We start from the raw sequence: 27,132 nt of genomic DNA, 5'->3' as shown, positions 1-27,132 counted from the left end.
GGCACTATATCCCAGAATCTAATCTCAGGTTTTCTTTTTATTCCAGATTATCTGGCAGTGGGGATTCATATAATCCAGTATAAAGCAGAAAACCTGGGATCAGATCCTGGATTATAGGGGCCTGTCTGGAAGGGCCCCGAATTTCACAAACCAGTGCTATGGCAGTTAAAGTGGAATAACGTAGTAGCGCTATAACAGTGTATATGGAGCAGAAACGGATGATGGAAATAGCAATGAAGTGGCAGAATCCTGGGCTGTGCTTGTTAAATGATCTGAGACCCCTTCTACACTGCCATATAAAATCCAGATTATCTGCTTTGAACTGGATTATCTGACAGTGTAGATTCATATAATCCAGTTCAAAATCGATAATCTGGATTATATGGCATTTGGAGAAGGGGCCTGAAAGGAATAGGACTAGGAGTACTTGTTGTTATGTGCCTTTAAGTTGTTTCCTTCGTCAATACCCTAAAGCAGTGGTTCTCAACCTGTGCGTTCCCAGGTGTTTTGACCTACAACTTGCAGAAATCTCACTCAGTTTACCAGCTATTAGGATTTCTGGTAGTTGAAGGCCAAAACATCTGGAGACCCACAGGTTGAAAACCACTGCCCTGAAGTAACCCTACAATAGGATTTTCTAAGTATGATTAACTCGAAGGGAGCTTACCATTACCTTCCTCTGAAGCTGAGGGCCCTTCCACACAGCCATATAACCCAGAATATTAGGGCAGATAATCCACAATATCTGCTTTGAACTGGGTTATCTGAGTCCACACTGCCAAATAATCCAGTGCAATGTGGATTTTATACAGCCTGAGAGAATGTGACCCCATTGTCAAATCACTAAACCATGCTTGTTTCCAACAGAAGGACTAGAAGTAGCCATATCACTGACAGCTCAAATATTTTATTGAATTTCCAATAACTCACAAAAAAACAGTAAGATCATATCACCTTCTGGAATAAAACATAGGTCAAATTTGAGTTGATTAGCTCTTACTCAAAAGATAGTTTAATTAATCAATTAATCCTTGATATTTTTAAAAAAGTTCTATATAGTATAAATACATCACCTTACATCCTTGGTAATACCAGTCTCCGTAGACACACTGAATCAATTACAGACTAGAGTCTCACTTATCCAAGCTAAATGGGCCAGCAGAAGCTTGGATAAGGGAATATCTTGGATAATAAGGAGGGATTAAGGAAAAGCCTTAGGTTATGATTTTACAAATTAAGCACCAAAACATCATGTTATACAATAAATTTGACAGAAAAAGTAGTTCAATACGCAGTAATGTTATGTTGTAATTACTGTATTTACGACTTTAGCACCAAAATATCATGATATATTGAAAACATGGACTACAAAAATGGCTTGGATTATCCAGAGGCTTGGATAAGCGAGGCTTGGATAAGTGAGACTCTACTGTATTGAAGGAAAGGCTATAGTCGGGGGGGGGGGGGGATAAGGGTTCAACCCCACTGCCGAACCTGGTTTATTTATGAGTAAACCAGTTTTTACTTATGAGTAAACCAGATTGTTTTAACCTGACACATTTCGGGGGGGTTGATCTCACCCCCCCCCCCCCGACTACGCTTGAAGGGTGAATCAGCAACACTTACGTATATCTGTTGATGCATTGAGTTCTCGCTAGTTGGGACTATCAATAGGAGTATTATTACTATTATTATGTCTGTTGTGTTTATTTATACCCCACATTTTCTCATCACATCACAAGAAGGTTCGAAGCAGCTTTGAGCTATCCTTTCCCCATCACTTTTTCCCATCCATTGATAATGGCTAAATAGAGATACACCACACACCATGCAGTGTACATCTGTACTTGTAGATGGATGGTTAAATGTGGAGGTGAATAATCATATATACAGCTACATATGGTAAATACATACCCTTGATAATTTCACAGACAAATATTGGGAGTTAAACAACATCAGAGTGTGGTTAAGATGGTAAACATACGTGAAGAAAAACTTTCAAGCTCGGAGAGGCTGCAGCAGTTGGTGTTTGTCTGAACCTACTGGGAAAGGCATAATTCCACCCCACTGCTCTCATCCCCTCCCAGTTTGAGTGCAAAGCTACTTTTGCACCTAGAAATCTGTTTGCACAATAGAAATAAGACAGGGACAAAATGGGAGGAGGACAGAAAAGCTGGAACATTTTAAAAGCAGCTGGAGAGAGGTATATGATAGAGCATTAATCAACTGGAACAGCTGGAAGTAATGAAAATGTGTCAGTGAGAAGCATGTGCAATGCATCTATGTCTAAATAACTCTTGTCAGTGGGAACAGCTAATAGCATAAAAGTAGCCTCTTAAATGAATTGTCTATTTATGAAAGACGGAGTGGGGACAGATGAGTATCTAAATGAACACACTGTGGAATATATGAAATTGTAAGTACACAGAAAAATAGAAGGGTATACATTCTAGTTTTGCTACAACACGAAAATCTATTGCAGAGAATAAGACTAATGGCAAACCCATCTTTTAGGTATTCTTTTCATTTAAAACACTTATGAAATTAATAGGTTGACAGGCAACTTGAAGGCATTTATACATACACATACTTTTAGGTGGACTATAAACATTTTCTTTAAATATACAGTAGAGTCTCACTTATCCAACATAAACGGGCCGGCAGAATGTTGGATAAGCGAATATGTTGGATAATAAGGAGGGATTAAGGAAAAGCCTATTAAACATCAAAATAGGTTATGATTTTTCAAATTAAGCACCAAAAGATCATGTTATCAACAAATTTGACAGAAAAAGTAGTTCAATACACAGTAATGCTATATAGTAATTACTGTATTTATGAATTTAGCACCAAAATATCATGATGTATTGAAAACATTTACTACAAAAATGCATTGGATAATCCAGAACATTGGATAAGTGAGACTCTACTTCTCTCTGGAAATGTTTGCACCTTTTGCTGAGTACTGGCACATGCTTTCTAGTTACCACCATACTCACTTGTTTGAAGGGAGAGAAATCTAAAGAAATACAGTGTTCCCTCACTTATCATGTGGGTTAGGTTCCAGGACAACCCACAATAAGTGAAAATCCACGAAGTAGGAACACTATATTTATTTTAATATTTATACATTATTTTAGTAGTTATACACTATTTTAAGTTTTTATCAACCAATTGTGTGTTGATAAATCACTTCCTTCTCCCGTTGCCACTTGAGCTTATTTTCTCTCCCTTTGTCTTCTTCTCCCTCCCTTCCTTACTCTGTAAATTGTAATTTTTTATCTATATATATAAAAGAATGATGGAATCCTGGCGACCGCCAAAACAACAAAACTAAACACCCCACAACCTCGAAAATTGACAACACAACCCATCATCCATGCCTCTAGGTTGATACAACGAAAAGAAAAATAAAGTCCTAATTAGAGGGAGAGGAATAATTGTTTTTATCCAATTGCTGCCAGTTAGAAGGCTAAGCTCCGCCCACTTGGTCTCCTAGCAACCCACTCTCCCAGGGGCCAGGCAGAGTTAGGCCTCACTTAGGCCTCTTCCACACTGCCTATAAAATACAGATTATCAGATTTTAACTGGATTAGATGGCAGTGTAGACTCAAGGCCCTTCCACACAGCTATATAACCCATATAATCTTATATTATCTGCTTTAACTGGATTATCTGGATTCCACACCTTTACCCTTTACCTTAACTACTACCAATTCCTCAATACTTTATTTCCCATACCACCATACTTCGCCATCTGACAGATGTTGGGAATGACCTGGTAGTATTGTCTCTTTAGTAGTCATCCTCATCTTCATTCTGCTGTGGCCGCAGCACCACACTGTGATACGCTTTGATGCAAGAGAAGGCTGTGGGTGGGATGCGGCGGCGGTCAATCAGGTTGTTCTCCAGATGCATGGACACAATGTTGGAGTCCTCTGTCACACGCGTGTCACAGACAGAGTTCAGTGGGATGTTTCTGCCCAAGAAGAGAGAAGACGGATATTATTTACACAGATCTTGCTTTGAGTAAGAGGCTTTAACTGCCAGAATAACCATTTAAGCAGGCTCCAGACTACAATTTCCAGAAGGTCTGGCCAGGAAGGTCATACTGACTGTAGAGTGATAAATGAAAAGTAAGAAAAGCAGTGTTTCCAAGCTGCATTACTCCTTTTAGCAACTGCCTTCTTCTATAAGCGTTTAAAATACATGTACTTTCAAATCACCTGTCAATTTATAGCAATCCTGTAATTTTCTTAGGCATGTAGTACTCAGAGGAGGTTTTGCAAATACAGTAGAGTCTCACTTATCCAACATAAACGGGCCGGCAGAACGTTGGATAAGCGAATATGTTGGATAATAAGGAGGGATGAAGGAAAAGCCTATTAAACATCAAATTAGATTATGATTTTACAAATTAAGCACCAAAAATCATGTTATACAACAAATTTGACAGAAAAAGTAGTTCAATACACAGTAATGTTATGTAGTAATTACTGTATTTACAAATTTAGCACCAAAATATCACGATGTATTGAAAACATTTACTACAAAAATGCGTTGGATAATCCAGAACATTGGATAAGTGAGTGTTGGATAAGTGAGACTCTACTGTACCTTGATATGAAATTCCTTGGTAGTCCCCCATTCAAGTACTGACCGGATCTGACCCTGCTTGATTGTCAAGATTAGACAAGATCTGATCACTTGGGAGTAATTTGATATATGCCTCTTTCTGTTGCCTGATTGTTTACAACACCCCATTAATTTCATAGGATTTTCTTAGGTAAGGAATGCTCAGAGGTAGTTTGCCATATTTTCAATATAGCCTACAGCACCGGGCATTCATTGGCAGTTGCTCCTCCAAGTACTAACTATACATCCCGGTCCCTACAACTTAAATCATGGTAAATTCTCCCCAAATCTCTCCAGTATATTCAGTTGCTGATCAGTTCTTCTGTTTGACCCTGTTTAGCTTCCAAAATCAAATGAGATGATAATAATAATAATAATAATAATAATAATAATAATAATAATAAATCTTTATTTATATCCATCCCACTTTTCTCCCTATACAGGACCCAAAGCAGCTCACATTTTAAAACCATACAAATCGACCATCCATCCATCTATCTATCTATCTATCTATCTATCTATCTATCTATCTATCTATCTATCTACATAATAAAAGTGAAAATCTGTATGTGTGTATGTGTCATGGGTGTCCATTCACACAGATGGCTTCCGGCCTCCACAAACAGGCTATAGTTCCCACTGCTGTGGAGCCACCAAGTCACTCCCTCCCAGGACATTGTAGGTTAAAGTGAGCACATCACAGTGTTACTTTCTCTCACTATTTGCATGACCCTGTCCCCTGCCTCTCTCTTAACCCTTTCCTATGGCTCACAGCAAACAGAGGAATTGATCAGCAACTGAATATACTGGAGAGATTCGGAGAGAATTCTCCATGATTTATAGTTGTAGGGACTGGGATGTATAGTTCACCTGCAATCTAAAAGCACTCTGAACCCCACCAATGATGGACCTGGAACTAACTTGGCACACAGATCCAACATGGCCAAATTTGCATACTGGCAGGGTTTGACATCCAGAAGTTATAGTTCACATGTATTCAGAGAACACTGAACCCATCTGATGATGGATCTGGACCAAACTTGGCACACAGATTCAACATGGCCAACTGGGAATACTGGTGGATTTTGGAGGTGACTGACCTTTATCTATGGGAGTTATAGTTCACCTGGATTCAGAGGACACTGAACCTAGCAAGTGAGAGATCTGGACCAAACTTGGCACACAGATCCAACGCTGCCAACATAGGGTGATTGACCTTGGCATCAGAGAGTTATAGTTTACCTATATTCAGCGAAGACTGAAACCAGCAAGTGACAGCTCTGGACCAAACTTGGCACACGGACCCAACATGGCCAACTGAATACTGTCAGGCTTTGCGGGTGATTGATCTTGGCACCAGAGAGTTATAGTTCACCCATATTCAGAGAACACTGAACCCAGCAAGTGATGGATCTCGACCAAACTTGGCACACAGACCCAACATGGCCAACTGTGAATCCTGGCAGGTGTTTCAGGAAGATTGCCCTGGGAATCTGGGAGTTGTAGTTCACCCTTATCCAGAGAACACTGAACCCAGCAGATGACAGATCTGGACCAAATTTGGCACACAGAACCAACATGGCCAACTATGAATACTGGGGGAGTTTTGAGAGGGTTGACCAAAGATTTTGGGGAACTGTAGTTCACCCACATCCTTATGCATTTTTTAATGGGAGCATTCATAAAAAACAAAAACTCAGTTTTTTTCTAAGAAATCGTGTAACATATTTCTGAAATTACCTAACATCCAAAAACAAACAAGGCCCTTTGCAAATAACCCAGGCATTGCCGGGTACCCAAGCTAGTATAACAATAAAACCAATCTATTGCCTCCAGAGCATTTTGGCTTTTTCATACAGATTGCAAGGCAAATGCTCAGCTGCTGATATCTCTTTTTACCTGATGCGATTGTGGCTCAGCCGCAGAACTTGCAAGCCCTTTAAGTTCAAAATGCCACGGGGAATGGACTGGAGCTGGTTATTGTCCAGGAGCAGTTCAGCCAGTGAGTGGTAGAGTCCCAAGAAGGAGACTGCATGGATGCCATCATCCTGCAAGACATTGTGTGAGAGGTGCAGGAATTCCAGGCCTGGCTTCATGTGGGCAAAGACGTAGCCAGGGATACGTTCTATACAGTTGTGATGTAGAGTCAGCTGTTTCAAGTGCCGGGGCAGGAATGAGGGCACAAGTGCTAAGCGGTTGTGGGACAGATCCAGTGCCTCCAATTTCCTGTAAATGGTGGTGGGAGAGAGAGAAAACCCCATTCAGACCTTCAGGAATCCTAAACTGTGATAATGTCCTCAAAAGAACAGACTTTGAAAGGGAAAGCAAACCAATCACGTGGGAGGAGTAAAGGAATTATAGCATGGTCTACTTTTCTTACCTTGAATATTGTTGCTGTCGTGTGTCATCAAGTTGTTTCTGACTTCTGGCAACCCTAAGGCCTTAAGCCTAACATAGGATTTTCTGGACAAGATTAGTTCAAAATGGGGTTTTCCTTATCTATTTCCAAAACATCTTGATAAGTTACCCATTTTCTTGCTTTTTTGTCTTTTTTCAACCCTTGTGTTGAGACCCATAAAGCAACATCTTGGTAAACACAGCTCGTCTTACAAAATGATTAAAATCCACAGTCGCTTTAGTTTTATCATGCTGTAAATACCCATCCAAACCTCAGGTCATGCCCTACAGAGTAAGTTTCCATGGCTGAGAGTAGATTTGAACCCATTCAAACCACTATACCATGTTGACTCTCTTCCAGGCCAGAAGTATTAATGTCCAGGAGTCCTGTGTTCTTTTGAATTTGGTCCATTTATTACGAGGATTGGCTTGTTTCTCATTTAGCATTATTTACACTTTTCTTTATGGAATTAGCCGGCTTGTGTCTCTTAAAAGGCATTGTGACCTCTCAAATCCTTTCCAGAAGAGATAGAAACAGCCTAACTCCAGAATTACAATGGATAAAAGAAGTCCTTCTAGAGTTTATTCTTGTTCATTCTGGATGAATCCCTAAAGCCTTATCATCCATGGAGCAGAGAAGTGTCCATCAGGGTAATGGCATTGCCATCTATGTTCATAATAGTAACTTCTGAATTTCTGTTTGCCAACACATCTCTATTAAACTTATATCAGAAATGCTTTGAGTTTAACGAGGAAGGCTGGATGGCAGACTTGGTTAGTAATCCTGAGTTTCATTTCTAATGTTGTAAATACTGATATTACTCACGGGAGGTCTATCCAGGCACGTGGAGCAATACGATCTTCCCGGAGCTTGTTGTTGCTCAGAACCAGCACTGTGAGATTCAGGGTTTTATTGAGGACACTCTCAAGTACTTCCTCAATGTGGTTAGAATCAAGGTGGAGCTCCTAGAAGGTGGGAGAGGAATCCAGTTTAAATCTGTCTTGTTAAAATGGCCTAGATCTGGGGTCTATATAGCCCACTGCATATAAACATTGTTTCTTTGGATTATATTTTATTAAATGCCCGTACCAGAATCAGTATTCTAAGATTTGCAGTAAAAAACAAAACCAAGAGTTGTGCTATGAAGCTTGAAAATGCATGGCTTACAGGTCCAGCATCTCTCATACACTCTGAAAGTGAAATACAGCTGCAGACTGAGTCATTTCTTAAAAAAAAAAAGATGAAAGTAGTCCATGTCAGAGACATTAGAAAAACCCCTGCTGAACAAGACGAAAGGGCTAATCTAGCCCAGCATCCTGTTTCCCCACAATGGGCCAACCAGATGCCTCTGGGAAACAGGACATGAGGGCAATAGCCCTTGCCCTCTGTTCATTTACAAGCTGTTCAGAAAGCAGAAGGGGTTGAGATTAAAAGCATTGCCAGAAAAAGAGGACAAAATAAAACAGAAATGTGCACGGAAACTGCATGTACTAATTGAGATGTTTAGATACAAATTTAAACATAATTACTGTAACTTCAAATAGAAATACAGGGCATTTTATGACGGCAGAGAAAAGTATCAATGGCATGCTTGTTTATTTTGTCCCCAAGGTCCTAACCATTGATAGGCAACTCCAATGCCCTTCTCATCATACTATAAATTGTATTATTATATCATAAATAAACCAGATTTGGTTCGAACAGGCTTTAAATACAAAATACTTTCAAAAAGATCTGTTGTAGAAGGGACTGTTCTTTGTAAAAAGAAGGAGGAGGGGGAAGGGAGAGCATGTGGCCACCCTGAATTTTTCCGAGCAAATGTAACTTGATTAAAGGAAGAATCACTAATTGTCACTCTCTGTATGTTTGTGGACTGTACATCCCATAATTGTCTACACTGATTAAGAGTTATAGTCCCCTTCCAAAATCTGGAGCACCCCCATTGTCCACCCGTGCTGCACATGCCTCAGTTGCTTGAGTACCACTTGAATGGCCATGTGATCTTCTCTAAAGTAAAAGGTAAAGGTTTTCCCCTGACGTTAAGTCCAGTCGTGACCGACTCTGAGGGTTGGTGCTCATCTCCATTTCTAAGCCGAAGAGCCGGCGTTGTCCGCAGACACCTCCAAGGTCATGTGGCCGGCATGACTACATGGAGTGCCATTACCTTCCCGCCGGAGTGGTACCTATTGATCTACTCACATTTGCATGTTTTCGAACTGCTAGGATGGCAGAAGCTGAAGCTAACAGCGGGCGCTCATGCCACTCCCAGGATTTGAACCTGGGACCTTTCGGTCTGCAAGTTCAGCAGCTCAGCACTTTAACACACTGCGCTACCACCAGGGGCCCTGTGATCTTCTCTATTCTTCTTTATATCACAACTTGAAAGCAAAATCACAGCTAGTTGCCATTTAATAGACTTATTATCTGCCTTCATTGATGTCTTGTTTACTCCTCACTATTTTAGAGCTGAAAGTATACCCTTGATCTGTCCAGGATCACCATTTTTGAAACCTCGCTGAGTCTAGGGAGTGAGTTAGGCCCTGCCCACCACTACCACCATCTTACCTGCAAGGATGCAGGCAAACCAGATGGGATCGCCCTGAAGTGGTTCCGGTCCAGTCGCAGATAGATGAGTCGGCTGAGGGACTTGAAGGCAGTAGGGAGCACATTTCCATCATGCAATTGGTTTCCCTCCATCTCCAGGGTAAGCAGCTTGAAGAGCCCTATGGGAAAGGTCAAGGCAGTACAGAAGTGTGTGTATTGGGAGGGCATCTATCAATATCCTCCTCAGACAATGGGTGGAAGCTCCATGCATGAAGATGACCTACTGATAAAATTGTAGTGGAAAAGACATGGGGAAGAAGGGTTGGCTTTACTGTTGGGTACTTACTTAGGAGATCCCTCATAGTTCGAGGATGATTGTCTTCCATCTTGGGGGTGTGTCCATAGATGGCTGAAGAGACCTATTCTTGATCTGCATGTTGTCCCGCAGTGAGGACATCGGTTTCCAGGTGGAAGGCGATCCCAGTCAGGGTTGGCTTGGCGCTCCTTCCTCTTGGCACGTTTCTCCCTTAAGCCGTCCATTTGTGCCTCTTCGAACTCCGCAGCACTGCTGGTCACAGCTGACCTCCAATTAGAGCGCTCAAGGGCCAGGGATTCCCATTTCTCAGTGTCTATGCCATATTTTTTAAGGTTGGCTTTAAGCCCATCTTTAAATCTCTTTTCCTGCCCACCAACATTATGTTTCCCGTTCTTGAGTTCGGAGTATAGCAACTACTTTGGGAGACAGTGATCGGGCATTCGGACAACGTGGCCAGTCCAGCGGAGTTGATGGCGTAGGAGCATAGCTTCAATGCTGGTGGTCTTTGCTTCTTCCAGCATGCTGACATTTGTCCGCCTGTCTTCCCAAGAGATTTGCAGGATTTTTCTGAGGCAACGCTGATGGAAACGCTCCAGGAGTTTAGTGTGATGTCTGTAGACCGTCCACGCATCACAGGCGTAGAGCAGGGTTGAGAGGACAATGACTTTATAAACAAGCACCTTGGTATCTGTGATGACCCATGGGCCTTGTAGTCCTGCTCATGACATTGTGATGCCTGATGAAGAAGAAAACTTGGGTTTTTTACCTTCCCAGTCAGAACTAGATTCTTCCCAGCCAGATCTGGGAACCTTGCACCTGCAAGAGGATTATGTTCCAGAAGTATGTCAAACAAATACTGAGGCTACATCTCCAGTGTTTTCTCGCCATGAGTTTTGTAAACAACAGAGAGGTTTGGAAGCAGCCTCGCGCAGGAGTGCGAGAATAATTGCTAAGAATTTGCCAATTAAGCCTGCTTTCCATGAGAATCTTTAAGGAGTCAAACATCTGGTCTCAGAGATTAGCTTTCGTTTCTGGTTCCCAGAGAACTGCTCTCGGCGGGAAAGTTAGACTCTATATAGGTGTTTTACCCGCGGAGTAACTTTGCGGAGTCAATTCGTCAGCCTCCGGAGCGAGTTGTGTCTGAACAGCGCGCTCCGCTTCAAGCCTCGTTCCTGCTCAAGCCTTGTCCTTGTTTCCAGCCTTCGCTCCTGTTTCCCAGCCTTTGTTTACCTACGGACCTTGCCTTGTTTCCCAGGACTAAACCTTGCCTTGTTTCACGGATTTTACCAAGTTATTCCACGGACCTTGTTCTTGTTCCTCGTTACCTTGTTCCACGATTCAAGCCTTGTTTTCAAGTATCAAGTTATTTTCTAGCCTTGCTCAAGTTCATGGACTAAAGGACCTTGTCATCTCCCCTCACTTTGCCTGGCAAAGTGAGTGTTTCGGTTATTGGATTACAACTTTGGACCTTAATATTTCATATTGGACATTGTTTTCTTGGACTAATTTTGACCTTTCCTGAAAGGTCTGCTTCTGGACTATTTCATACACTTGCTTTTATTAACTTTATATATTTCCTTAATAAAGATATTAGATAGAATCTGGCCTCTGCGTATGGTTATTGGTGCTCTGTAGCCTGGGTCGTGACAGTTTGACTCCGCCACCCTAAGCACCAATTAACCTCGGCCAGAATGTCTACCGGAGTCGTACCTGGGCCGAGCGGCCAGCCGATTACCTACACCATCGACAAGGATGAGGTGGACCGAATCCGTGATAAGCTCAATGCACAGGATGGGGAAATAAAAGGTTTGAAGGAACGCGGAATCCGTCTTCCGGCCATGGCGTTGCCAACCAAGTTTACTGGAGAAGCTTCTAAGGTTCATGTTTTCCATCGCCAATGCCAAGCTTATCTAGAGGCCCGTGATGCCGAGTTTCCCCAGGAAGACATCAAGGTGGCGTGGATTTACAGTCTCCTAGACGGGCCAGCGGCTAACTGGGCGACGGCTCTGTTCGACCAAGCCTCCCCACATCTAAGGTCAGCGCAACATTTCTTGGACCACCTTAAGGCGACCTGGGGAATCGAGGACAATTTGGAGGCAGCCGGGCACAAACTCCGCCGCCTCTTCCAAGGAGACAGACCCATGTCTCAGTACATAGCCGAGTTCCGAGTGCTGGCCCACAACACCGGCTGGAACGATGTTGCCCTCAGAGGACAATTTCGGGAGGGTCTCAACATTGAAATGCTGGAGGAAATCTCCAAGGTGGATCCTCCCCAAACGCTTGAAGCACTCATCGATCAATGTTTACGGGCTGAAGTCATGATTGCCAACAGGAAACAGTGGGTACGAGGCCAGAGCGGTAGAGCTGGGGCAAAACCCCCCGCTCCCGCCAGCGTTCAGCCGCGTCCAGTGTGGAGACCCCCACCACCATCCCCATACCCCAGAGGGAGCGAGGAGGTGCCGATGCAGTTGGGCAATGTGCGTCCCAGATTAGATGCCGCCGAGAAGGCCCGCCGCCAATGCCTAAATCTCTGTTGGTATTGCGGGAATGGGGGCCACTTCGCCAGAGAGTGCCCAGCCAAAGGGAAGCCCGCCGCCCGTCTTGCGGCGGCGTCCTCCACGGAGACGAAGGCGTCTGAGGCGGCTGGCACACAGCCGGCGGGGGAAGACAACGACCGGGCGTAGAGAGGCTCGCCAACCCGGTCAAGAAACCCATTCAAGAGCCGCCAACCGGGGTCCTGTTCCTTCTAGTGGTCACCTTATGGTCAGCAAAAAAGGGACCCGTCATGATCCACGCCATGATAGACTCAGGAGCTACCAACAATTTCATTGATAGAGAGTATGCCGACTCTCTGGGATTACAATATCATGACTTCAAGAATGCCCGTGTGGTGCAAGCCATCGATGGCCGCCCTCTCAAGACGGGCCCCGTAAGCCAGTGGTCGGAACCCACCAGGATGTGGATAAGGGAACATATGGAAGAGATTTCCTTCTTTGTTACTGAGGTTCCCCATTTCCCTGTGATTTTGGGGATTCCATGGCTGACACTTCACGACCCAAGCATCTCCTGGTCCAACAGAGAACTGCAGTTTGCTTCAAAGTACTGCCAAAACCATTGCCTCGTAGCCAAGGTCTGCCATGCCACAGACACCGAGCCCATTATCACCTTGCCAAAGAAGTACTCCGAGTATTGGGATGTATTCAATGAAAAAGAAGCCGAAAAATTACCCCCACATAGACCTTATGACTGTGCCATTGACTTGGTGGAGGGGGCCCCGATCCCGCGAGGGCATCTCTACTCCCTGACTGAACCAGAGCAAGAAGCTCTCAGGGAATTCATAGAGACAAACCTTCACAAGGGATTCATCAGACCCTCTCAATCCCCAGCCGCCTCCCCAGTGATGTTTGTGAAGAAGAAGTCAGGGGAATTACGCTTGGTGGTGGACTACAGAGCATTGAACAATATCACTAAGCGGAACAGCTATCCCCTGCCCTTAATCTCGGATCTACTAGACCGACTTCGAGGAGCCAAGGTCTACACCAAGCTGGACCTACGGGGGGCTTATAATCTAGTTCGCATCAGAGAAGGGGACGAGTGGAAGACCGCCTTCCAGACTAAATTCGGATTATTCGAGTCCCGAGTTATGAATTATGGTTTATGCGGAGCTCCCGCAACGTTCCAGCATTTTGTCAATGACATTTTTCAGGACTATCTAGATCGGTTCTTGATCATCTACCTGGACGATTTTTTGGTGTTTTCTAGATCACAATCAGAACATGAGAACCACGTTAAAATGGTGTTACAACGATTGCGGGATCATGGACTTTATGCCAAGCTGGAAAAATGCGCTTTTGATCTACAAGAGGTAGATTTCCTGGGGTACCGCATCTCGCCTCTAGGGCTCTCCATGGACCCGGCAAAAGTTTCAGCAGTATTGGAATGGCGGGCGCCAACCAACAAGAAAGAGGTGCAGCGATTCTTGGGGTTCGCGAACTATTACCGCAAGTTCATTCCAGATTTTGCCCGCTGGTCTGACCCAATCACCAGCTGCATCCGTGGGAAACAGCCCTTCCGCTGGACTGATCAAGCAGAGAAAGGGTTCCAGCAACTAAAGAAATTATTCACATCCCAGCCAATCCTTCAGCATCCAGATCCTGAAACCCTTTTTGTGGTGCAAGCGGACGCCTCTGATGTGGCAATTGGGGCTGTGCTCCTACAACCGGTGGGAGATCACCTTCATCCTTGTGCCTATTATTCTCGTCAACTAACCGCACCAGAGAGGAACTATACCATTTGGGAAAAAGAACTATTAGCCATAAAGGCAGCTTTTGAAACTTGGAGACATTGGCTAGAAGGGGCCAAATTTCCCATTGAAGTCCACACTGATCATCGGAATCTAGAACATCTAAGAACTGCCCGCAAGCTAAATCAGAGGCAGCAACGTTGGGCTTTATTCTTTGAACGTTTCAACTTCCAGATTCATTATGTGACCCCAGCCCAAACCAAGCAAGCAGACGCCCTGTCACGTAAACCGGAATACGCTGCAGGACGCAAGGAGACCTTTGAATCCCAACTACTACAACCCGAGAACTTTGCCACGCTCACAGTGGGGAACACCAAATCCACTCCCATTGATTCAACTCCCTCTACTCCAGGACCCATCTGTGCTCAAGAAATCAGGGCTAGTCAGCAAGCAGATGCCTGGGCGCAGGACCAACTTCGTCAAGGTCTGCATTTTCCCTTTTCGCTTAAAGATGGACTGCTTTGCTATAGAAATCATGTTTATATCCCACCCGGACCGGGCAGGGAAAAAGCACTTCGTCTGTGTCATGACTGCAAACCAGCAGGGCATTTCGGACTATTTAAAACCATGCATTTGATCCTAAGAGATTTCTGGTGGCCCAAGATCCGCAAAGATGTGGAAAAATATGTCAACACCTGCCCAGTATGCCAGCGCTCCAAGATAAGAAGGGAGAAGCCCTCAGGGCTTCTACACCCCCTTCCTACCCCATCTCGCCCATGGGAAATAATTTCTGCGGATTTTATCACTGACTTACCACCTTCCTGTGGATTCACCACGATCCTAGTGGTGGTGGACCTTTTCACCAAGTTAGCCCATTTCATTCCCTGTGAAGGCCTTCCCACGGCCCAAGAGACTGCAGATTTATTCCTCCAACATGTTTTCAGACTACATGGATTGCCCAAGAGTTTGGTCACAGACCGTGGATCCCAATTCACCTCTCGTTTCTGGAAGGCACTACAAAAACTATTGGGCATAGACTCTCGTTTATCTTCAGCTCATCATCCCCAAACGGATGGGCAAACGGAGCGCACCAATGCCACTTTGGAACAGTACCTTCGCTGTTATGTAAACTACCAACAGGACAATTGGGCTTCTCTGTTACCACTGTCGGAGTTTGCCTACAACAATGGAGTCCAGGCTTCTACAAAAGAAACGCCGTTCTTTGCAAACTACGGCTTCCATCCACGTTTCTTTCCCCCTGTCATTGAAACTTCAGAAGTTCCCGCAGCAGAAGATTGGCTGCAGGAACTCACAGCGGTGCAACAACTTTTGCTCCAGCAACTGGAACAAGCCAAGGAGGACTATAAACGTCACGCGGACAAACATCGCCAGCCGGGCCCCGAAATCAAGGTAGGAGATCGGGTTTTTCTGTCCACTCGCTTTTTGCCCTCCCATCGCCCTTGCCGGAAGTTAGATGCCCGTTTCATTGGTCCCTATCCAGTGGTGGCGCAATTAAACCCCGTGACTTTCAAACTCCAACTTCCGCGTTCAATGCGCATTCACCCAGTGTTTCACCGCTCCCTGCTCCTTCCGGCGGATGGTGTGCGGCCAGATGTAAACCGGCCGGCCCCCGTCCCTGTTTTGGTGGATGGGGAGGACGAGTTCGAGGTTCAGGACATTTTGGATTCTCGCTTTCACCGCCGCCGCCTGCAATATCTCATTGACTGGGTGGGTTTTGGCCCTGAGGAACGCTCTTGGGAAGACGCTTCCACAGTTCACGCTCCTGATCTAACCCGTCGCTTCCATCAGACCTATCCCGCCAAGCCACGACCTCGCGCCTCGGGGAGAGAGTCCCAGTTTGGGAGGGGGCTTGAGGAGGGGGATAGTGTGATGACCCATGGGCCTTGTAGTCCTGCTCATGACATTGTGATGCCTGATGAAGAAGAAAACTTGGGTTTTTTACCTTCCCAGTCAGAACTAGATTCTTCCCAGCCAGATCTGGGAACCTTGCACCTGCAAGAGGATTATGTTCCAGAAGTATGTCAAACAAATACTGAGGCTACATCTCCAGTGTTTTCTCGCCATGAGTTTTGTAAACAACAGAGAGGTTTGGAAGCAGCCTCGCGCAGGAGTGCGAGAATAATTGCTAAGAATTTGCCAATTAAGCCTGCTTTCCATGAGAATCTTTAAGGAGTCAAACATCTGGTCTCAGAGATTAGCTTTCGTTTCTGGTTCCCAGAGAACTGCTCTCGGCGGGAAAGTTAGACTCTATATAGGTGTTTTACCCGCGGAGTAACTTTGCGGAGTCAATTCGTCAGCCTCCGGAGCGAGTTGTGTCTGAACAGCGCGCTCCGCTTCAAGCCTCGTTCCTGCTCAAGCCTTGTCCTTGTTTCCAGCCTTCGCTCCTGTTTCCCAGCCTTTGTTTACCTACGGACCTTGCCTTGTTTCCCAGGACTAAACCTTGCCTTGTTTCACGGATTTTACCAAGTTATTCCACGGACCTTGTTCTTGTTCCTCGTTACCTTGTTCCACGATTCAAGCCTTGTTTTCAAGTATCAAGTTATTTTCTAGCCTTGCTCAAGTTCATGGACTAAAGGACCTTGTCATCTCCCCTCACTTTGCCTGGCAAAGTGAGTGTTTCGGTTATTGGATTACAACTTTGGACCTTAATATTTCATATTGGACATTGTTTTCTTGGACTAATTTTGACCTTTCCTGAAAGGTCTGCTTCTGGACTATTTCATACACTTGCTTTTATTAACTTTATATATTTCCTTAATAAAGATATTAGATAGAATCTGGCCTCTGCGTATGGTTATTGGTGCTCTGTAGCCTGGGTCGTGACAGTATCTCTACGGATGTCCCGATCATCAAACACTCTCTGCTTCATTCTGAAAAATGCTGCACTCGCAGAGCTCAGGTGGTGTTGTATTTCAATGTCAATGTTGACTTTTGTGGAGAGGTGGCTGCCAAGGTAGCAGAAATGGTCAAGGATTTCTAATGTTACACAATTAAGCTGTATTCCTGGCATTGCAGAGGTATTCACTGGTGCCTGTTGGAAGAGCACTTTGGTTTTCTCGATGTTCAATGAGAGGCCGTTACTGTTGTGTAAGACTGGGTGACTTGGAAGGCACTGACCAGATTGCTTTCAGGCACCATGAGAAGCAAAGCCAACCTTATGAAATGGGGCTACAAAGTGGAGTCCACAACATGCGAGTGTGGAGAAACCACAGACCACATACTCCAATGCAGTCTGAGCCCTGCCACATGCACAATGGAAGACCTTCTTATAGTGACACCAGAGGCACTCCAGCTACTGGTCAAAGGAAATTTAGTATAATGGCAAGTTTTTAAAAACATTTTTTGTGTTTTCAAATAAATTACAACTTGTACCCTCGGTTCGCTCCTGACATGATAAATAAATAACGGTTGGGTAGAAAGCGAGGGAACTAGCTTAGGGCTCATCCAGACAGGCCCAAAAACCGGAGCCTGTCTCGGTTTTACCAGAGATGTCCCATCAACTCCTACAGTAAAACAGAATTAATTTGGAACAAACCAGGGTTTCCCTGGTTTCCCTGGTTTGTTACGAATTAAATAAGTACCTGGTAAGATCCAGATCTTATGGTAAGATTTGGATCTTACCAGGTGTGGGCCCTATGTGGATTGGACCCAGGGACCATGTCATGCAATCTCCAGGGCCAATCCACACAGTCATCTTGGTTTTTCAGGCTCCCAGAGCCTGAAAAACCTCCCCCGTTCCTGTCCCCATCCCCTGGTCTCCTGGCACATCATTTCCTCACACCAGGATAGTGAAGGAGGAACGTAATGGTGGCCAGGTAAGTTTTATTTACTTTTTAGGGGTACATTTGTGGGGCTTCAGGGTGGCTGCATGCCATCCCAATTGTAATCGGGATGACATGTAGCCACCCCCCGGGAAAGCCCGGGTTTTTTTTGGTGGGAGTGGGGACAGAAATCCATGACAAAGAGGGATGTAGTTTGATTTTGATCAATTAAGCCAAAATGAGGCTTCAAAAGGCCCAGATTGTATATAGATATATGAAATGGTTGTAACCAGGACATTTGCTTTCCTGAACTGTTTTGATAATCATCTGATCAAAAGTGCCATGTGCAGGTTGAAAGACGGAGAGGGTATGGGAACAAAAGAATTTGTAAGGTGTGAAATGTCCTTGGAAATCCCATAAAAGTCCAACCAAGCTGTGTGTTGGGGTGGCACTTCTTTTCATGCTACCTGCGGATCTTTGTTTTGCAAAATAAAGTCTGTTGTATTGTTCTCCTCGTGTCAGAATCTATTTTGAACCACGTGCATCTGAGGTTTAATGAAGCCAAGCCTCTTCAATCTGAATTCAGAAACTGGATTATATGGCAGTGTAGATGGGACCTGAGCTACACAATCAAAAGCATATTTCAGTTTGAGGCATATAAAACCCATCACCCCCTTACAAGTCCTGTTCTTATACCCTTAAACTTCTCCTTAAAATTCAGGGATTTAGTAATGAGTTAAGAAAAAGCTTCAACTGTTGAATTTCTACTGGCCTAGGAAATACACAGGTGCAAAGTGGGGAAAGTAGGCAACTCAATTATTCAAAACATCCCCTAACTTGTATCAGAGCAACTGATTTTCCAGACAACAAAGAACTAACTAAAAATTCAGCAAGTCAGCTCAATTTTCACATTTCCTTCCAATGGCCACCAGCAGATCCTCAGAGGGAGTATTAGAAACAAAGGTTCTCTGTTGAGTGTATCCAGAACAAGGCTTGCTCATAGCTAGCCCAGTGTGTACTTTTAGTTTCCTGTTTACACACCATTTATCAGCTGCTAACAAGTTGCATAGGAAGCAACCCACACACATCCATCCATCCTTATACAGCAGGGAATGGGGCAGCTGTGGTCCTCCAGATGTTTTTGGCCTGTAAATTTTGGCAGCCTTAGTTCTCACAGCTAATTGAGAGGGTTGTAGGGGCATGTTGCCCTGCCAAAGATAAAGGAAGAAAAGTCTAGACTAATATATGATTTCTAATATATATATAGACTAATATATGAGACCTTGTCTGTCTCCTGAGAAATCTGTATAAAGACCAAGTAGCCACAGTAAGAACAGATCACGGAACAACAGACTGGTTCAAGATTGGGAAAGGAGTGCGGCAGGGCTGCATACTTTCACCCTCCCTGTTCAACTTGTACGCAGAACACATCATGCGACATGCGGGGCTTGAGGAATCCAAGGCCGGAGTTAAAATTGCTGGAAGAAATATTAACAACCTTAGGTATGCAGATGATACCACTCTGATGGCCAAAAGTGAGGAAGAGCTGAGGAGCCTTATCACCAAGGTGAAAGAAGAAAGTGCAAAAGCTGGGCTGCAGTTAAACGTCAAGAAAACCAAGATCATGGTAACTACACCTATTGATAACTGGCAAATAGAGGGAGAAAACCTGGAGGCAGTGACAGACTTTATATTTCTAGGCGTGAAGATCACTGCAGATGCAGACTGCAGCCAGGAAATCAGAAGACGTTTACTTCTTGGGAGGAGAGCAATGGCCAACCTTGACAAAATAGTGAAGAGCAGAGACATCACACTGGCAACGAAGGTCCGCATAGTTAAAGCAATGGTATTTCCCATAGTAACCTATGGATGCGAGAGCTGGACCATAAGGAAGGCTGAGCGAAGGAAGATAGACGCTTTTGAACTCTGGTGCTGGAGGAAAATCCTGAGAGTGCCTTGGACCGCAAGAAGATCCAACCAGTCCATCCTCCAGGAAATAATGCCCAATGGCTGCTCACTGGAGGGAAGGATATTAGAGGCAAAGCTGAAGTATTTTGGCCACATCATGAGGAGACAGGAAAGCTTGGAAAAGATCACGATGCTGGGGAAAATGGAAGGAAAAAGGAAGAGGGGCTGACCAAGGGCAAGATGGATGGGCGGTATCCTTAAAGTGACTGGCTTGACCTTGAAGGACACTTGAAGGTGACGGCCGACAGGGAGCTCTGGCGTGGACTGGTCCATGAGGTCACGAAGAGTCGGAGACGACTAAACGACTGAGCAGCAGCAGCAGTGCCAAGTTTGGTCCAGATCCATCGGTTGGATGCACATTGCTCTCTCAAAGTCAGTCCCTTCGAAACCCCACCAGTATTCAAATTTGGGCATATTGCGTATTTGTGCCAAATTTGGTCCAGTGAATGAAAATACATCCTGCAGATCAGATATTTGCATTACTATTCATAACAGTGGCAAAATTACAGTTATGAAGTAGCAATGAAAATAATTTTGTGGTTGGGGGTCACCAAAACTTGAGGAACTTTATTAAGGGGTAAGGCCATTAGGAAGGTTGAGAACCACTGCTCTAGAGCCTTTACAGTGATGGTGAAAGCTGACTACAGAATCATATTGGAGGACCAAGAGAATCCTAGAAAGAACATACTAATCAAATTAATGAAGAATCAGATTTTCAAAAATAAAACTGGCAAATATACAACAAGCGGTTAAAAGCAAACATTGCATGAAATGTAATCAAATAATTCATCTCGGGGGGAAATGTGACCAATCAAATGCTTCTAGGCTATTTTAATTTACTGGGGTGTTGTGTGGTTTCGGGCTGCATGGCCATGTTTTAGCAGCATTTTCTCCTGATGTTTCACCTGCATCTGTGTCTGGCATCTTCAGAGCATCCTCTGAAGATGCCAGCCATAGATGCAGGCGAAATGTCAGGAGAATATGTTGCTAGAACACGACCATACAGACAGAAATCACACAACACCCCAGTGATTCCAGCCGTGAAATGCTGGAGAATGCAGGAGAAAATGCTGCTAGAACATGGCCATGCAGCCCGAAAACCACACAACACCCCAGTAAATTAATACATATTTTAATTTAGTTCTGGAGATGACAGAAATGCCCTCATGCATAGAATGACTGTGACAACTTTGGTGCCACAAGAAATAATATCTGTTCTTCATCTTGTGCATTCTTCTGTAGGAAACACTGGATATACCCCATGACCAGTTTATGTCAGAATCACACGTCAGAGAGCTAAATTAATAGGGTGCCACCTTGTGTATAGAAAAGTCCTGGCACCGAGGAATGGTCCATCAGAGTACATTGGAAATACGCACATACCCCTATCCCCATCCCAGGAAGGGTGTTTTAAAAAAGGAAACAGTTTCCATACCTTGAAAGTCGTATCTCTGCAGACGTTCTAAACTATTGTCATTCATCTTTAGTTCCTGTAGTGAACTAGGTAAGGCTGGGACCATGGTAAGCTGGTTCCCATCTAGATTCAGACGCTTTAGCTTGGTGAGGTTCTGCATGGGAAGAAGACGGTTAATTCTGATAAGCGTTTACAGTTATGTAGATATCACTGTCTCAAATATTCTCCAGCATTTCATAGATGAAAACTGGAACACATGTGGAGAAGCAGCTTTACAGTTTGATGAGAATGAGGGGTACAGACTGCACTGGGTAACAAATCAGAGGGGGTGACAGTCTATGAAATACTTATGCTGTGTTTCAACATAACTTTTTTTAATTTTTATACAACTAGCCACTTTGAGTCTCTTTTGTGGAGAAAAAAGGTGATATAAATAAACATGATGATGATGATGATGATGATGAAGATGATGATGATGATGATGATGATGATACAGTAGAGTCTCATTTATCCAACATAAATGAGCTAGTAGAACGTTGTATAAGCAAAAATGTTGGATAAAAAGGAGGGATTAAGGAAAAGCCTATTAAACATCAAGTTACGTTATGGCTTTACAAATTAAGCACCAAAACATCATGTTTTACAACAAGTCTGCCACTTGTTTGGGAGCGTGGCTGCACTTGTGTTGTTGTTGGGCGTGCTGGCCCTCTGTGCGTTGCTATCTAGAGAAACAGCTGTGGATATAGGCAGAAGGTAGACTGCACTGGATAATACACAACGTTGGATGAGCGAAAGTTGGATAAGCGAGACTACTGTAATAATAATAGGGAGGAGGAGGAGGAGGATCCTTCCTCTCCACGTACCTTGAATACTTCTGGGTGCAAGCCTGCAGAATCCAGCTTGTTCTTGCTGAGATCCAGCCATTCCAGATTGGGCAATCCCAAGAAAATCCCAGCCGGGATATTGGTAATCTCATTCTCTAGAAAGCACAGAGGAGGAAGCAAGAATGAATCTGAAGAGGATTATCAGGAAGGTGAATAATACAGTTATGAGGAAGAGGAGTGCAGAATGAACTGACGACACCCTTTGAACTATGTTTTTGTAGTGGCAACATGAAGACTGGGGCCCCTTCTACACTGCCATATAATCCAGATTATCAAAGCAGATAATCAACATTATTTACTTTGAATGGATTTTATGAGTCTACATGGCCATATAATCCAGTTCAAAGATGATAATCTGGATTTTATAGGGTCATGTAGAAGGGGCTTCAGACTAATTTATGCTTTCATTCTCCACTGTTTTCTCAAAACTTACTGTAATTCCCATCATCCCTACTGGTCATGTTGAGAACCAAAACTAGGCCTTTAGGCTGCTTCAGTTTCTGGGATCTTGATAAAAATCATAGAATTGGAAAGATCTGTGCATATTACACATAAACATGAAAGATCTTTCTGGCATTGGAGTGTAACTCTTCCTTTGCACTGTTTTCCCTGGTTCAAATTTTCCCATACAAAGTCTGGAAATAAGTGATTTCGTCCCCAGAGACTTGAAGGCAGAAGATAAGAGAGATCATTTTAAAATGGTCAGCACACACATCTCATTTTTGCAAAGGTTTTGCAAAGAAATTGGTCAATTCTACACAAAATAAAGGTTGCTGTCATCTTGAGACTCTGATCGTTTAAACTGTGGCCCTTTCTGCAATGCCACATAATCCAGATTATCAAAGCACACAATCCACATTATCTGGTTTGAACTGGATAATATGAGTCCATATAATTCTATATAATTCAGTTCAAAGTAGATAATCTGAATTTTACATGGTAGTGTAGGTGGGGCTTAAGTGACCTACACTGTCAGTCTTATTCACAAGAGGCCTTGAAAGCTAGTGGATATTTGCAGTTTTGAGTTTAGTTTAATCCAGGTGATACCCTAATATTGGGAGGGGGGGTCATGGGGGCCTCTAGTGTTTCTTCTTCTTCCTTTGCTGTTGCTGTCAACATCAGGAGGTCTGTGGGATTCCTATCCTTGCCCTAATACAGTGATGGCCAACCTATGACATGCGTGTCAGCACTGACATGCCTAGCCATTTTTGCTGACACGCTGCTGCATGCAGATTGATTGGATGACTATGTCTTTTGTGGCCAAATTTAGTGTGAATTGGTCCAGTGGTTTTGTTGTTTACTCCATGGGAATTATGCACATTACATTTATATATATAATATATATATATATATATAATTGTAGTTTATTATCATATTATTACTATTATATTATTATAATATTATTCATTGCTCATGACTACATTGAAACTAGAATAGAGAGAAATCAGCATGGAAACTGCAAGAGGTACCATAGATTGTTGTACGTGGAAATAATGTTAGTAAATAGTTTTTGATTTATTGAATACAGTTATATATTACAATTATATATTTTTGTTATTTAAACTATACATATTGCAAAATTATGGTTTTTTATCTCAAAGTGACACACCACCCAAGTCAAGCTAGGTTTTTTGGTGAATTTTGACACACTAAGCGCAAAAGGTTGCCCATTATTGCCCTAATACATGAATTCTACATATGCAAGGGAGATCCCAGAGTGGTATTTGGATAGGACTAGCATCAGCTGTACCTTGACCTAGGAATAAGTGGTGTTGAAATATGGGTTATTTCTGTCTACACCTGCACAGGATTGCCCTATATGGGCCTCATCACACTTGCGCATTTATCCACTTTAAATCTGGTTTCTGCCTCCTGCAGAATTCTAGGGTTTGTAGTTTGGTGAGGCCCAGAAACTGTCTGGCGGAGCTGTTTAAAAGCCCCTCCCTAAAGTGGATTTAAAGTGGATCCAAACTCTAGTGTGATGAGTCATTACTGCACCCAGGCAGTGTGCCAAAACTAGGAATGAGTTGGGAAATGGAAGAAGGGTGGTTTGGAAATCCCCTTCAATCCCTCCTAGATTCACCTGCCAGGTACAAGGTTTTGAGTGCTGAGTCGTTCAGTTTGGGTACATGTTTCAGGCGGGCATTGCCACAAGCAATGGCATGTTCGGAAAGCAGGCAGGTCATCGGCAAGGACGGCATCACGGGCTCATCCCTTCCTGTTGGTACTGTGAGTCGCCATCTTGGTGTGACCGCTCCAACTCGGAAGATGTTCTGACGAGATCGTCCTTGTTCTTTCACTACAGTCTGTCTTTGGGTGGTATTCCTGAAAGGGGCACCAGACACGTTCTTTGCCCCTGCTTGGCCACCTACCCTTAGGGGAACCTGATGTTCTCTCATTGCCAATTCCTGGCTGAGATTTTTCTGGGAAGGGCTGGACTCCTTCCTCAACAGGCCCCAGCTAGTATTCTTGGGCAGAGGTCTGTGCTCCTTATTGACCTCAGTCCAGCTGATATTCCTTTGGTGGGTGGCATGTCCTTTCCTTGGCAGTGCCTGGCTGGCATTCCTAAGTGAAGGCCTGAGCCTTTCCTGTGGCACTGTCCAGCTGGCATTTTTCTGGGAAGGAATGGGCTCCTTCTTGGCTTCAATCCAGCTCATATTCCTGTGTACAGTGCCACGTTTTTTCTCGGGTGGTACTTGACTGGCATTTCTGTGAGTGACAATGGGTTTCTTATATGTCTGTGCTTGGCTGGCATTCTTCTGGAAGGTGGCCTGCTTTAGTCCTGGCAATGTCCCACTGGTGATCATGGAAGGTACACCATTGTCTTTCCCTGGCATGGTTCGGCTGCCATTTTTGTGGAGAAACTTAATCTCTTTGGCTCTCTGCGCCTGAGTACTGTTCTTTCTAGGCGTGTTATGTTCCTTCTGTCGCAAAGTGTGGCTGTTATTTCTGTGATGAGCAAGATAATCCTTCCCTGATGATGTCTTGCTGGTATTCTTTAGCGGGGAAAGGTTTTCTTTTTGCAACAAGGTCCAGCTGGCATTTCTGTGGAGAAACTTGGGCTTCTTTCTGTCTTTTAGGTGTACAACGTTTTTACGAGCCGGACTAGAGAGTGCTTGGCTTTCATTCCTGTGCCGAAGGCCTGGTACTTTCCCTTGCTGTGACTTCGTTGCATTTCTATGTGTGGTGGCAGCATATTCTTTTCTGGCCTTTGTCTTGTGGGAGGCAACCTGTCCCTTCACCACTGTTTTCTTGGTCTGATGAATCAAATCTGTAGGGATAGGAAGTGAACAATGAAATGGAGAGGCAACCACTGGACACCCCACTGCACAATCAACATGGAACCAATCCACAAATGATGATTACAGACTTAGTAAAGTTAACCAGAGGTTATTCTGGATAAATACAACATGATTCTTGAAGAGGTCTCATTCATTCACTGGAGAACTTTTCTTCTGCTTCCAAGTTTGGCAGTCAATGAGATGGAGTGGTTAGAATCATAGAATCATAGAATCATAGAATAGTAGAGTTGGAAGAGACCTCATGGGCCATCCAGCTCAACCCCCTGCCAAGAAGCAGGAAATCGCATTCAAAGCACCCCCGACAGATGGCCATCCAGCCTCTGTTTAAAAGCCTTAAGTTGGATAAGAACCGAAAAGGTCCAGATTCAAATCCTCACTGTTGGCCACTGTCTCCAAGGGTGCATTTAGACTGTATAATTAATGCAGTTTGATACCACTTTAACTGCCATGGTTTAATGGTAAACAATCATGGAACTGTTACAAGATCTTTAGCTTTCCTTGCCAAAGGGTCTTGGTAGTGCACCAAATTACAAATCCCACAATCCCATGGCATTGAACCAAAGCAGTTACAGTGGTATTGAACGGCATTAGAATCATAGAGTTGGAAGAGACCTCACGAGCCACCCAGTCCAACCCCATTCTGCCAAGAAACAGGAAATCTTGTGATCGAGGTGACCCCCCCCCCCCAGGACTTTGTAAAAGATAGTTCAAAAATCAAGACTTTATGTTCTATATTCCATATATTTATAGTAGAAGGTGATTGAGACTTTTTACTGGAGTTTACTGTGACTCTCTGCACAAAAGGTGTTTGACCTTTTAGCCTGAGGCAAGAGATAACAACTTCATGAATTGTAAAATCATGCTGCTAAAACTCCACTTTTATGAATTTCCATGCTGGGTTCTCCAGATGTTATGAACTTCGTTCTTATCAAATATTTTCAATTGTTTATATCATTCATGATTCCCCTTTATGAAATGTAACTCACTTTTATGAATTCTCCCTTATTTCCATGAAATCTATCTGCCTATATGTATTTGTACTCTTTGGAATCCCCGGAAAATATGTATTTTTCCCAGCATGGTTTATATTCCAACTTTATTTTATTTTTCATTTTATTTCATATAATTGTCATATCATGAAATCAAATAGGAAATATTTTGAACTCAACCTGAACCCCAGAACTTATCCCATTTCCTATGACCCAGGCTTCCTTTCCCAAAAACAAAAGGATAATCTGCCACCGCTAAATCCAATCAAATTCAAATTGCATGGACAATATAGGGCTTGAGTTGCCGAATTCGGAGTTTGCTCACCTAAAGGTGATTCGCCCCAAGGCAAACATTGTTATATCTCACCCAAAGGAAAAACCAGGACACCTCAGGAAGGCGCCCTGCAGAGCCTGTCAATATGGCTCATCACCACCCATCTTTGCTTCCATCTCTGACACCCCAAGGCATATCTAAAATCTGTATACGTGACAGAAACCCGGACACCCTTGATTGCTGCCATTAATAAATTAAGCACCCTTTAGAAATCGGTCTAGCAGGACTTAATCCGCTAGTTCCTGTCCCGTCACCTCATTGTTTCGATAACTCCCGCCTTCTCTTTCCTGATTGGCCCGAGTAGAGACAAAAGGCAGCTTCCT

The 27,132-nt window shown here is 43.8% G+C and overlaps 1 protein-coding gene across 2 annotated transcripts in view; it reads right to left on the bottom strand.

The window, feature by feature from the left end:
* Positions 1 to 887: 887 nt before the first annotated feature.
* The window catches only part of ecmx (uncharacterized), a 34,110-nt gene continuing 7,865 nt past the window's right edge, over positions 888 to 27,132 (bottom strand). For both annotated transcript variants that reach the window (XM_062971250.1, XM_062971251.1), the window contains exons 3-9: positions 24,268 to 25,455; positions 22,164 to 22,279; positions 21,322 to 21,454; positions 9,599 to 9,756; positions 7,859 to 7,998; positions 6,535 to 6,861; positions 888 to 3,979 (exon numbers count right to left, since the gene is read on the bottom strand). In XM_062971250.1, coding sequence (XP_062827320.1) covers positions 3,796 to 3,979; positions 6,535 to 6,861; positions 7,859 to 7,998; positions 9,599 to 9,756; positions 21,322 to 21,454; positions 22,164 to 22,279; positions 24,268 to 25,455 — 2,246 coding nt within the window. In that variant the 3' untranslated portion in view covers positions 888 to 3,795. The remainder of the gene's footprint in view (positions 3,980 to 6,534; positions 6,862 to 7,858; positions 7,999 to 9,598; positions 9,757 to 21,321; positions 21,455 to 22,163; positions 22,280 to 24,267; positions 25,456 to 27,132) is intronic.

This window comes from Anolis carolinensis, chromosome 2 (genome assembly GCF_035594765.1).
Source record: "Anolis carolinensis isolate JA03-04 chromosome 2, rAnoCar3.1.pri, whole genome shotgun sequence".
In the NCBI taxonomy this organism is placed as follows: domain Eukaryota; kingdom Metazoa; phylum Chordata; class Lepidosauria; order Squamata; family Dactyloidae; genus Anolis; species Anolis carolinensis.
This window is presented reverse-complemented; position numbering and strand designations above follow the sequence as displayed.